At 46.2% G+C, this 13,454-nt stretch overlaps 1 protein-coding gene across 1 annotated transcript in view; it reads right to left on the bottom strand.

The window, feature by feature from the left end:
* Positions 1-13,454, bottom strand: part of XKR6 (XK related 6) — a 174,715-nt gene that overhangs the window by 17,204 nt on the left and 144,057 nt on the right. The window contains exon 2 of the mRNA XM_057427489.1: positions 3,565-3,761. Within this exon, the coding sequence (XP_057283472.1) occupies positions 3,565-3,761 (197 nt within the window). The remainder of the gene's footprint in view (positions 1-3,564; positions 3,762-13,454) is intronic.

Here is a 13,454-nt window from a genome sequence, read left to right on the forward strand (position 1 = left end):
ATAAGGAGCCTGTGACATGAGTGGAAGGACATTAGAGATTCTGCTAAATCTTATTAAGTCTTAAAGCAGCCACATAAAAAATTAAGTAAAAAGAAACCTCTTTAAGAGGAGATTTATGCTGAGAAACTGGAATCCCTCTCACCTCACTAACTGCCTAGAAGCTGAGTGTCTCCTTTAAGCTGGTTGTAAGCGCTCTTTTCCATTCAGTGTAGAGAAACAGGCACCTCTGTAGGATGAAGTGGGTTAAGGATGGTTTATTCTGCAAGAAGTGAGGTGGATTTACTCCTAGGAGTGATTATTAAATGAAGATCTAGGTTGCTGGGCTTTTCTTGTTGTTAATATTATGTTTCCCCCTGCAAATACACCAGGTTATTTAAATCAGGGAAAGTCCTCGGCCAGTGCCGTCCCTGAATCTGAGATGGACATCCTTTCATTCCATCCTCTCCTAAATCCTGGAGACAGTTAACGTGAGTGAGGGGCAGAGCTGCATCTTCTTCTAAGTCCCATCCCCTTCTTTTACCTAACCCTGAAGGTAGGTCTAAACATATCACCTAGGTTCTGTCTAGATTCCCTGGAGAAAGGCGCTACTGGAGGGCTAGAATCTCAGCTCACTGCCTTCATTCTCTTTGGATAATAATGGTTGATCCAAGTTTTGGAGGCATCCTTCCTCCCTCACCTTCCTCAATGGTGGTTGTAGCAGATGAATAGCTCATGAAGGGCTTCCACATGCATATCCAAGAGCTGATGTTGACCCTTTTTTTTTCCATCCCAGCAGCTGCTGCATAAAGTATTTCAGCTCAGCCTCTCAGCGTGCACCTTCCAGGTCAATCTGCTCACCTGATGAAGTACAGCAAGTTCTCACTTCTTTTCTCTCTGTGCTATTTTCTGCTTTTCCCAAGTCATCAAGCAACAGCACCTAAGCTGGGATTTGGTCTGCCTTGTGCTAGGGGTATGATGGGGGAATGAATCCTGACCTTTATGAAATCCCAGGGTTACTGTCCCAAGATTTACTCAAGCTGGAACTTGACCTGAAACTCTAGCTCCAGCACTTCTGCTGCTTGTGGTGTCAGACCATGCAGGAGATGCTAACTCTAGGGTGAGCAGGGACACATTAGTGGAACTGGTCTGTTCTTTGAGCACTGAAGGAGCAATAAACACAGGTTCCACCCAACTGTTTCAAACAGGTACCACTTCAGGGTAAAATGGTTCTTACAAGGTATGGTGAGATGGTGAGGCTTTTCTTTCTTCCACCAACCCAACGGATATGGAAATGAGGAAACTATGCATTAGCCTGACTGTAATCTCTTCTACTAGCCCTTCCAGTGCTCTCTTACTCACTACAACCACAAGAGGCCTTTCTGTCACTGTGTGAACCATATGGAGTCTGGACATACCAGCACGGGCTGTGCCTGGGTTTATCAGCATGGGCTGTGCCTGGGTTTATAAGCCCTGCTGTGGGATGTTTTGCCAGTGTGCATCCTTCAACGACACAGCTGATACCATCCCTGTTTAGAGGCAGATCTGGCATCTTCCTGTGACAAGCCCATGCTCACATAGACACAATGAGCCAGGAGAGACTTGATTTGATTTTTAAACACACCGCCTTCCTAACAATATCTATCTTCCTTTGCTTTCTGCCTGCTTTAATGGAAATCTCTGGGGCTCCCTTTCATAACGGCTCCTCTCAGCATTAACTTCCTTTTATATAATTATGTACTGGCCAGGAGGAGGAGGAAGGCAGAAGCACCAAAGGAGCTCTAGGAAACCTTGTACCTGAGTCAGGAGCGCTGAGCAAGCTTTGCTGCTCGCATCCATCAGCAATGCCCGCTGCGCAGCATGCAGCCCTGAGATGCGCGACCGCATCCCTGGCACAGGCAGGGAGGGAGGAAGGGAGAGGGTGCACTGGGGATGCTGAGAGCTCGGCTGCTGGAGCGTGGCAGGCGAAGAGCCCTCCAGGGCTTGGGGAGGCAGGCGGGGACGTGCGCTGCCTTGGAAGAGAGCGCAGCCTGCTCGGTGTGGTGGAGGAACGGAGGAACTGCATAGCCGAGGAAGGGAGGGGGGTGGAAAATGATGCAGCTTGTTCAGTGGATTAGGCAGCCATGCCTGGAAGTGGCAAACTGAAAGAGCCCCAGATTTGAAAGCCTGGAGGGATTATTCGGCCGTGTGATCTGACTTGCAGCACAACAGAGGCCAGCAAACTTCACCCAGTGCTTTCTGTAATGAGTCCAACAATCTGCATAATGCCCTGGCAACCCTCTTAGGTTGAGATTTATATATTTTTAGTAGGATTAATAATATTGGAAGCAGTAAGAAAAGGGTGCTGCCAAATGTGTGTAGCTCTAGCAGTAGTTGTAGAAATGAATGTTTATCATGTCAGCACTTTGGAGGCCTGGAGAGCTTGTGGTGAGAGGTTTCAGAGGACTACTACATAAATAGGGGAAGGGAGGCCTCTATAAGCAATTGTGATGGGTATGCTTAAAGCATGGAGTAGGGGAGAGCAGTCTGACTTACTCACGCTACAGATAGCAGTGGCCTTGGTCCAACCAGCAAAATTTAACCCTGATAAAGTGCCCAGTTCCAATCCCAGATCCAAGAAACTCCTCAGGTCTGTCAGAAAGGGCATGCTACAAACAGGCTGCCTTTGGGAAACTGAGTGTCATCCCTGGTGTGTGAATTGAGCAGGGGCTGAATAAACCGGCAGCTCATCAGCTGATACCACTGTTGGTTCTTGGAAAGGACAACTCTCCCACAGGCTGGTGAACCTTAGGCAGCCAGCCCATGTGTAGGGAGGGGTTGGTTGAGCTGCTCACCCCAGGGCAGGGACAGGGGCTTATGCTTCTCCACTGGGGTGGATGCCCCGTGCTCAGGACATCACTGCAGCAAAGGACATCAGAACTGGCAAACTCTCTGTGGTTGCTTCCAAGCCTCTGTTCATCTACTTTCGTAATGATATCTGCACTACAACATGCATGTCCCTACACAACTCCCTCCACTGCCTACCCCCCCTCTTTCCTTTGGCATGCAGAGAACCGTGGTACCAATGACTAAACCTTGATTCTTGGGCATTCTTCAGAAGGTCCTTCAGCATTTAGCTGTTGAAAACCCCCCTTATACTACACACCATCAGAGCATTGCACAGGCATTGAACTGTTTGTCTTCTCAACACAAATCTGCACAGTTTTATCATCCTACTTACATAAGGAGGGAAACTGAGGCAGGGAATGATTCGCCAGTACCAGGCAGCAAACGAATGGTGATACTTGCCATAACAGCAGAGACTTCCTGCCTCCTCCTAATACCACCATCATTTCTTTAGACTGGACTCGATGTGGAAGAGCTGAATCTCATCTTTTCACTGATTCTTTTTTAACCAGCAGAATGAGCAGAGATTTTACCCAGCAAACAATGCAGCACACAGCTGGAATGAGATTTGTCCAAAGTGGCAGCCCCTTACACACCAGGCTGTGTAGGGTAGACAGTTAGCAAAATATCCATCAGGTGCTGAGCATGAGATCAGAGCGGGGAGGCTGGGAGGATGGGGAGGGGGATGAGGGGGCCACTTACATGGTAATGTTTCTGCACGGTTCTTTTGGATCATTATGCAGAGCTGTAGCACCAGTTGAGGGGCACTCTCGAGGAAAGTTTCCAGGAGGCGCAACATATTTACGTCTGCATATTCGTACATCATAGCCCAGTAGAAACGCCGCTGGTGTTCCTTCCGCCTCTGGCTCTGGATCCCCAGGTACATAGTTCGGATATACCTGCAGGAAACAGGAAGAAAAGCTAAGTGTGAGACTTTGGCATGCATCGATGCCTGAGGAGGATGGGGCTGTGGGCAGTTGTTTGGCTGAGGGAGGTTGTCTGGGGGAAAGGGAATCTGGGGTAGAAACAGGGGTCAATGCAATTCTAACACTATCTCCTGCAATATCCAAGGACCACTTTTGTATTGCAAGAGTGGGAAACCTCTGACTCACACCACCCAAATGTGGGGGTAGGAAGTTCTCACAAAATACTTGCACAAGAAAACAACTCATGCACTTTTTAGCAAAATGAAAAGAGGAGAAGCTACTTGACAAATACAGCATCACAGAACCACAGAATCGTTAGGGTTGGAAGGGACCTCTGGAGACCATCTAGTCCAACCCTGCTGCCAAGGCAGAGCCACCTAAAGCACGTTACACAGGAAGACATCCAGGCAGGGTCTGAATGTCTGAGAGAGGGAGATTCCACAACCTCCCTGGGCAGCCTGTTCACTGCTCTGCCACCCTGAACATAAAGAAGTTCTTCCTCATGTTCAGGTGAAACTCTTTGGGTTTTAGTTTATGGCCATTGCTCCTCATCCTGTCATTGAGCACCACAGAAAAGTGTCTGGCACCATCCTCAAATGGGACACCACCTTCACCTTCAGTACATGTGTGACCACAACTGCACAAGGCCACAGCTTGCCACTGGTCAGCCATTGAGACTTTGGGCAGTGTTGGGCTAGAAAGAGATGTCTCATGCATGGACAAACATTGCTCTGTCATTGCCTCTGTTTCTGTATCAGACAGATGTGCAAAGAGGCCTGCAAACCTCACCCTGGGGATGCAACGTCCCTGCAGGGAACCTTTGGCCAGCCTTTGTGAATGGAGCTGATCAAGTCAGGGTAGCACAGGGTACACAGATATCACAGAATCATATGTCACAGGACTCATGGCATTTAAGAAAGGAAGCATCTCCTACATGCTGGTATTAATGGCCTAATGTTGGATCTTATTCCTTCTCATCCTGAATGGTGGCCATAAACTTGTTTGGGATAGAAACTGTTTCACCTAACGCTGCCCCTGAAGTTGATCATCTGAGCTAGTCTGTAGATAGAAATGTCCCCTCCCGGGACTGTTCATCTGTCCCACCTCAGATGCCAGCATGACAGTGGGATGACGTGCCTTCTGGAGGCTCTGGGAGGGGCTCACAGCACAAACTGGGGTTTTGCCAAAACGATTAGATCATTCCTTGCCACTCGGGGAGAGACTGCACAGCAAGGAAGAGCAGGAGGAAAGGATGTAAGCCTCGGCAGCCTCCGTGTCTCCAAATTACACGCAGGGACAGGGAGCCGGGAGAGCAGCAGAGGTAGGACTGCAAGCCCTGCCCTTTCTCCAGCCTCTTGTCCTTCCTGCCCGTTCGCAGTGCACAAGCACAGATGAAGTATTCCGAACGACACAAGGACACAATAAATGACACTGGAAAGCCACCAGATGGGGCTCGACACTCGAGTAAACGCCACGCCAGTCACACACGACACTGGTGACACTGGTGTGACACCCCCATCACAGCCCGAGGCGGGTGGGAATGGTCGTGGACCGCTGCTCTTCGATGGACATCAGTCCTCCTCCCGCTTCCCAACAGGCACAAAGCCACCGCTTGTACTTGGTCTTTCCATGAAAGACGCTGCTGCAGGATGACACAGGGATCCTGCCTTCCCTCCCTGCATGCAGGAAACTAAACGCAGTTTAGCTGCAAAGGCGATACGGGGGGTGGGAGCTGTAATGGCTCAAGGAAAAAGTAGAGAGAAGGAGCATGAAGCTGGTTTTTATAGCATCAGCAACACAACCGCCACTGAAAACCAGTGTGGTGCTGCATGTAAGATGCTGCCCATGGGCAACACAGCATCACCTCCGCCAAACTCTTTCCAGGGGTTATTCCCCAGATCTGTCCGGCAGTCCTGTGTGGCCTCCCCTTTGCAGGAACTCCCATTCCTGCTAGTACATGAAACCTAAATGCCTCTTCTGAAGGTTAAGCCACTAATTTATGGACATAGACAAGGAGAATTTATTCATTTTCACCCTGCAGCAGTCTTTTACCTGTTTGCACATAGTTACCATGTAAACCCTTCTTTATTCCAGACTAAAAAATCCCACCATTTCCTTCAGTCCTTTCTCACAGCTCACATTTTCTAGACCTTTTCTCTTCTGCATTGCTGTCCCCATCACCTGTCTCTAGGTTTTGGTTATTTTTAAGACCATCTTCACTTTTCCAAGCACTCCAGGTCGGCAGAACTGACCTGTAACAACACCACTGAGTCACTTGAAAAAGATCAAGAAGAAACTAACAGAGAGACACCACATTGTGCAGTGATTCCTCCTTGGTCTCCAGGAATTCACCACCATCCACACAGTTTCAGCATAAATGTTTTTAACTGGCCACAGTGAGAAGACATACCACCTATTCATGGGGGCAGCATGCACAAAAGGACATTAAAATGTGTTGGATTAAATATAATGGTTTAGTGTGAGGTGTCCCTGCCCATGGCAGGGGGGTTGGAACTAGGTGATCTTAAGGTCCTTTCTAACCCTAACTATTCTATGATTCTATGATTCTATAATGCCCTGATCCTATCTCCCTCAATGGCCAGAACTATGGCAATGACGGTAACACCAACACCAAATTCCCTCAACTGCTGAGCCCACGGACCTTTGCAAAGTCCAACTGCATTTTTTCCCCTTCCATAGATGGGGAAACTGAGTCATGGAGCACCAAAGAGCTCTCCAAAGTCTTCCGGCATCAGAACCCAGATCTAAACACCACAACACAAACAGGTGAGTGGAGTTTTGCTCTGCTTGCTGATGGTCCTCCACCTGGGGTGAACATACTCACTCGACACCATGAAACCAGCCCTGCTCAATCTGATCTGTGCTGGAAGATCCAGAAGGACAAATCTGTCCCTATCCAAATGCCACATGAGACTGTGGCCTCAGGGATCCCTTGGCATAATATTGGCCAGCAAAAGGTCACAGCCTCCCAAATGAGCAGTGTGTGAGCAAAAAAGCTCCAAGTACCCTTTGTAGCTAAAGGGAAAAGAATTTCTCTTTGTACTCTCTTTTCAGTCCATACAAAAATATGGCGCTCTCTCTTCAGCATCCCTTAGACCCAAATCTGAAAAAGAGAGGAAAAGGAGGACTAAAGCCCTCTTCCTCTTGATTCCAGTCAATTGTGAATTTTCAGCAGAGGAAGTACAAGAGTTAACTGGGAAAAGCAGTATTTCTACCTGGTAGGCTTTCAACAATTAATAAACACCTGTCTAATTAATCAATATAAAATTCCACCCAGCTGTAACACTGGTGACTCTTAGCCCTATTTCCAAACACCAATGTGGAGCACTGGTGTAAGCAGTTTTATTCCAATAGATCTGTTTCTCTGTGCTACTTCATTTACTTGTTTGAGGGTCATTTCCTACCTGTACTAACACTGGTTAAGTGCATGCAAACTCTGAAGAAAAAATGAAATCAGCATCATTTCACCTGAAATTTGTTGTTCTTGATCAAGCTGGTAGCAAACAGGAGTCTATAATTAGACTTTCAAATCCATACTCAGGCCCGACCTTCAATCTTTAGCAACACGATGCCTCCTCTTATGTCAGTGAAAGCCATTCACTGCTCCGTGCTTTAGAAAATCAGGCTAATTTATTTATTTAAGAGCTTAATTTTGGATACAGGAGCCTTACTTTGGGCTTTTTATTTTTCAAATGTTGGCTATATTTATATCCGAGTGTGTGTGTGCATGTATTTTTAGTTCTAAGTCTCATCATGGCTTCAAGAGACAGAATTAATTTGGGGTTGGGAGGGGGATTCGGGGTGATTTCCTTTAAATGCACAAAGGGTTGGCTGTCTCTTCCATTCTGGCAGGGCTCCCAGAATTCCTGTTGGTATAATTACCCTCACGCTTATTTACTACGTATGTCACAGTAGCACACAAACTGCACAGGGCAAAGTCTCTGCTGTCTCTGCGCCAAAGCTGTCTCGTGCTTTTAAGGAGCCAAAGCCATCAGCTTTGGAACTGTGGTCAAACAACCCTTGAAGAGAGCCCCAGGGTGCCACCAAGATGGAGAAGAGGAGATGCTCCTACTGTAAACAAATACCCCAACAGCTTAACTTCTATGGAAAAGGATGCTTCATGTGGATGACAGAGGCTGTTTGGCTGTCTCAGCAAGGACTGTAACAGAAATGTCCAGGGATAGGATTAAAAAGTCAGAGGGTCTGGATGTATCATAGAATCATAGAATGGTCTGGGTTGGAAAGGACCTTAAGATCATCTAGTTCCAACCCCTTGCCCTGGGCAGGGACACCTCACACACAAAGCAGACCAAAGACCAGCCTTTGTCCTTGGCCAGCTGGCATGACTCGACCTCCATGTGGCTATGGCCATGCTAGTTGGCTTTGGCCAAAATTGCCACAGTCTGTGCTAACACTTTAACAGGGTGAACTATCAAAAGACTGTGCCTGTGACTTGGCACTGTTCAATCTACAGAGGTGGCTTTGAATATCACCAGCAGAAAGGGTAGGAGGATGCCTCAGGCAACAGGCTGGTTTGAAATGAAGAGGATGCTGATGTGTAAGAGGGGTGCAGGAGCACAGAAAGGCATAGAAACACAGGCCTTGGGCTATGTTTTGAGGAAGGAAGAGTCGTGATGGCCTGTCCCACACAACCACAAGCTGACCAAGGTATGGAATCTCAGACTATACCTACAATAGTCAACAAAGGACAGGGGCCTGATTGCTTTTCCTAAGACCAAAGGGCCAAGAATGACCACAGAAGTGAACTCATGTCATTCTTCAAAACCAGGTAGCTGCCTTCATACTCAGTATCGGGAATGATCCCTGGCCCCTACAGAGTCCTGAACCCTGCCCAGCTCAGGGAGAGTACTAGTAAGCCTTGACCAATCCAAGTGATTATACTAAATTAAGCATCATGATGAATTTACAATGCCCACAAGCAGGTCTTGAAATTGCCCAGTTTACTACTATAGGTATATGGAAAGACAGAAGGGAATAGGATTTGAAGTACTCAGTCTCATCCCAACAATTCCATGTTGGAAAACTCTTCTTGACCAACCGCAAACAACACTTGTTTTCAGAGCAGCATACCCTGGCTTGACAAATGGGAGAGCATGCTTGACGAGCCAGAAAGAGACCTCTAGGGAAAGGAGGAGCTCAGAAAATTACCTCTGCTGGGTAGGCTGCAACTTACACCTGCAGCACCTTAGTAGGCTTAGTAGGACTTACTAAGACCAGGAGAGCAACAGGTACAGCACCCTTCCTAGCATCTTCTTAACTTCCTCCACTTCTCTCCAGAGAACCCTACTTTGCCATGGCACTGCAGGACCATGGTTACATCCTAGGTGTCATGGTAGCAATACACACCATATGGATAGGCACCATCTCTCTCCCCATTCCATGGCACCAGCCTTCTCCCTGGTGCTCACTCCTGGAAGAAGAGGGGTGGGATGAGGCGTGTTATTCATCTGAAGGCTCACCCTCCTGCTGCCTCCTCTGCCTGCATTCCTGCTCACTCTTGCAAGAGGCCATTATCTCCATGCACCCCAGGGTGTTTACAGCCCGCTCCTTGTAAGGGAGGAAATGAGGACATGTGTGACTGCTCGGCTGGAAGGCTTGCAGCGGAGGCTGCCTGAAGGTACCCTTAAAATGAGGTTATGTAAGGCCAGATCTCAGCTGGAGCGAGCTGGCATCCACAGGGCTCTCACCGTTTACACCAGCTGCGGCTTTGGCCCGCTTTTTTAATTCTAATGAATTATTTGCATCCTAGCAGATATAAAAGGAACACACAAAGCAACAGGGGAGCGCGGAAGTAAAATGCTGTCGGTTGAAAAGAATCAAAATCAAACTTCGAGTTGCCATCACAATGAATGTGCTCAATATCAACATTTGTTAGGGATTTTTTTCTCTGTTGTAATGTTGCAAGTTAGCAATAAGGATTCACAGATGGATGATTATTGTTCCTAGTTCGAGTATCAAAGTAGCATCTATGGTGCCCCATACAGGTGTTGATATACCACAGCTTTGCCTGGCTGCTTCTATGGCATCAAATTCCTCCAGAACAAGTGGCTGCACCAAAATCACCTCTAGGGAACGGTTCCTGGCCTGGGCTCATCCTTGAAGGGTGTGCAGGACATATTGACACCTCTGCTAGTTGTGCTGGGCCAAACTCATGCTGGGAAACACTGCTAAACCAGGAAAGATCACTTGCTATCTCCAAAATAAGAAAGAGCACCTTAATTCTTCTCACAGGACTAAGCAAGCAGTGTACCCTTCCTTTAATCCAGCAGTCTCAGAGTTCATCCCAACAACATCTAAAACTAAATCTCTCATCATTTTGATGGCCTTCATCAGGGCCCTGATTTTTAGTATTGGGATTTTCAGAGCTTTCCGAAATCTTGCCTTTGGCATTTCTTCATATGGTTTATACCTAAGAATGAATAAAATGCAATAAAAAGTGAGTTCATCAAGTGTTTCAGTTCTTCCCCCTTGCAGTTTCTACCCTCTTCTGTCTGGTAAATATGTTTCAGTGTAAAACTACCCTTTATCTAGTTAATTGCTTCTATCGGCTCCTATCAATTAATAATCTCTGTTCCATGCCTTGTCTTGCTTATTGGAGGATAATGTTGCTGAACACAAAACAAGCTTATTCTATGCCTTAGAGACACTTATAAAGCTTAAATGCATGGCATGACATCATCCATGAGTTGTGTAAACCAGCAGGTCACAGAGGACACTGTCCTCCTTTGGACACAGTTTATTGTCATCTCGGTGCTGAACCTGGAACGCCAACATGAGACTTCTTCCACCTCCTCACTTATCACAACATCACTATGATTCAGCATCAGGCTTAGGAGTCACTTGCAGCAAGATTACACGGTGATTTCATCAAGGTGAGAAAACTGGATTAGTTGGCCTATATTAACATTTTTGAGTCAAATGGTTTACTGCATCGATCTCTTTTCATATTTTCTAGCATTCACATGTTCCTGTTGGATCATTATTTCCTTATCCTGCTTGAAAACTCCTCTGTGAGTAAGTGAGATTCTCAAAAGCAAAGATCTATTCCCTTTAGAGCCTAAAGATCAAGCCAAACTTTCTGAATATTGCCAATTCTTAGGCATGATAACCATCACTTCAGGGAAAACACTGGTCTTTATGGAATTCAAAGCCCTATTCTTTAAATGCATGTATTTGAGAGGGGATGATACTTGAACATCCATTTATATTAGAAAGTTTTGCTTTTGCAAAATACTATTTGCAACTGAAGTATGTGCTAGAAAGAATGATAGTACCAGTCTTCTGCTGCACAGGAGAAACTGTAATGATTTTCTATTCTAAGCCAGTGTAAAGCTATTTTAAAGCACAGATGGCTTTACTATACACCAACCATGAAAGAGGCATCTGATTTATAAAACATACGTTGGGGAGGATCATATCATAGAGTGATAGCATAACTTAGGTTGGAAGGAATCTCTAGAGGTTTATGGACCAAGCCTCCCCTCCAAGTGGGGATAACTGAAGTCAGAGAAGGATGGTCATGACTTTATGTAGTTGAGTTTGAAAACCTCCATGAATGGACACTCCACAACTTCTCTGGGCAACCTATGCCAGCACTTAGCCATAACCATTGCAGCAATAATTTCCAGCCCAAAATCATTTTCACTATTTAAAGAAAGTCTGCAAATCAACCCCTCCTTGAAAAGGGTCAATTCCATCAAATAGTTGGAGACAATACAATCATAATGCTCTAAGATTTTTAGGATCTGATTCCTGCAGCTTTGATATCTGCAGGCTGATTTAACTTGTTGCTGATAATTCAGGGGCTCTGATACACAAAACAGGGAGCTGTGATTGATAATTTCTTAGTGATGTTCCCAGCTCCTCTGAAATGATTTCTCTGGTTGCAATACCATTCAAATGGAACATATACATATATCACCTCCTCTGAGGCATCGTTCATAGTCTGTGTTCAACTCCCTTTTACTGATGGTTTAAGCAGATATTTGGGACTACAAGGCCACATGGCAGAGCTGCAGGTGTGCATTTCATCTTGCTGACAGATACCAGGGTCATCACCTCCAGCAGATGCATGGGGCAGAAAAGTGGGGCAAGGGCATCACTGTAGTTAAAGCTCTAGAGACAAAAACTGTGTGAGCTCAGTCTGGAGGATGTTTCTGGGATTCATCTTTGTGACTATTCTCCTTTCCTAGCTGCAGAGTAGTTTCCTCTGACTCACAGACTGAAAGATCACAACCAGAAGATGAGAAACAAATCATAAGAAAGTGCTAGCCCACATTCTGGCACTGATTTGTCAAACTTCCCCAGATCTGGCTGTTACTGAAATACCCATGCTTAGCCAGAGCCTGGCCAGCATTTCTTTATTTGCAAAACCAGTCATGAATGTGTTATTGGCATGTTCATTATAACCCTCATTTTGGAAGCATGTTTGCCCATGCAGCTTCTCCTTGCCACATCCCCATGGACTGTGGGGCTTCCATGGATATCCAGGTTGCAGAATCCCTATTTCCAGATCATTTCCCACTAAAACAGTGCAGAAGCTACCATAGTTTTGAGCCAGGCTCACAGGAATCATGTTTATGTGTTTACTTGTCAATTACTTTGTGAGATGTAGAGACCTAAAACAGAAAAGAAAAACCCCAAAGACCTCTTCAGCACCAGGGTATGACTGCCTTTTTTTGATTTTTTTGATTTTAATGTGGGAAGCCTCTCTGTGCTGCATAAAGGAGCAGGCAGTATAGCAGGAGCTGCTGGAGAGGGTATCAAAGTGATGGGTGCAGCAGAGACATATCACAGCATCTATCACACGGTCTCACGTCCGAGCACTGAGGCAGATGCTCTTTTTTATCACAGATTCTCCCCTCCCAAAATTAGTTATGAATAGTTCAGCCCCACTCCCTTTCCTATTTTGCACATACTTACTTATACTCCGACACCTAGTGCTATCGCCTCCGGCAAAGCCTTCTGTTTTAAATCGAAGCTGTTAAATAGCTTTACACAGAAAGAAGGAAGTTGAATTCAGACTGAATTTTTGCTTGAAGTGTGTTTGAGCTAACAGGGTTTAATGTCAGGGCCCTCCATTTGGAAATAAAACTGGTCCTAGGCCTACGGGAACAGATGCCCTGAAGTCCTTGAAAGTAAGTGGGGGTCTTTCAATTGACTTGGCTCCAACCAATGGAAGTTTCTGGGCAAATTCAGAGAAATGCCTGAGGGCTCCCAAACTCCGAGGCATGATGCTATATGGACACATGGGAATAGTCACCTTGCCCTTTCTATAGGATGGGCAACATTACAGAGCACCCTGATGGTCTTTAGAAGTGATCTGGCATCACTTGGACTCAACAGAGACACAGGATATCTCAGGAGAGGGGAAGTTTGCATTGCTCTGGGAGTGCAGTCAAAGACAGTGCCACATCTTCATTTCCTCATAGCTCTCTGCAAGCCTCCAAGATCCCTCAGTGGAAGCTGCTGAGCTGCAAAGGCGAAAGCCATGCCATTTACTAGCAGTGAATCCCTTGTAAATGGAGACATAACAGGGTGGTTTTCTCTTCTAAGAGTTTTCCTCTTCCTGAGCAATTTAACAAACCAGTTTGGCCCAAAGATCTGAACAGAGACTGCAGCTTG

The sequence above is a fragment of the Pezoporus wallicus genome, unplaced genomic scaffold, assembly GCF_028554395.1.
Source record: "Pezoporus wallicus isolate ANWC-B61680 ecotype Strahan unplaced genomic scaffold, APGP_CSIRO_Pwel_v1 contig_6464, whole genome shotgun sequence".
NCBI classification, from domain to species: domain Eukaryota; kingdom Metazoa; phylum Chordata; class Aves; order Psittaciformes; family Psittacidae; genus Pezoporus; species Pezoporus wallicus.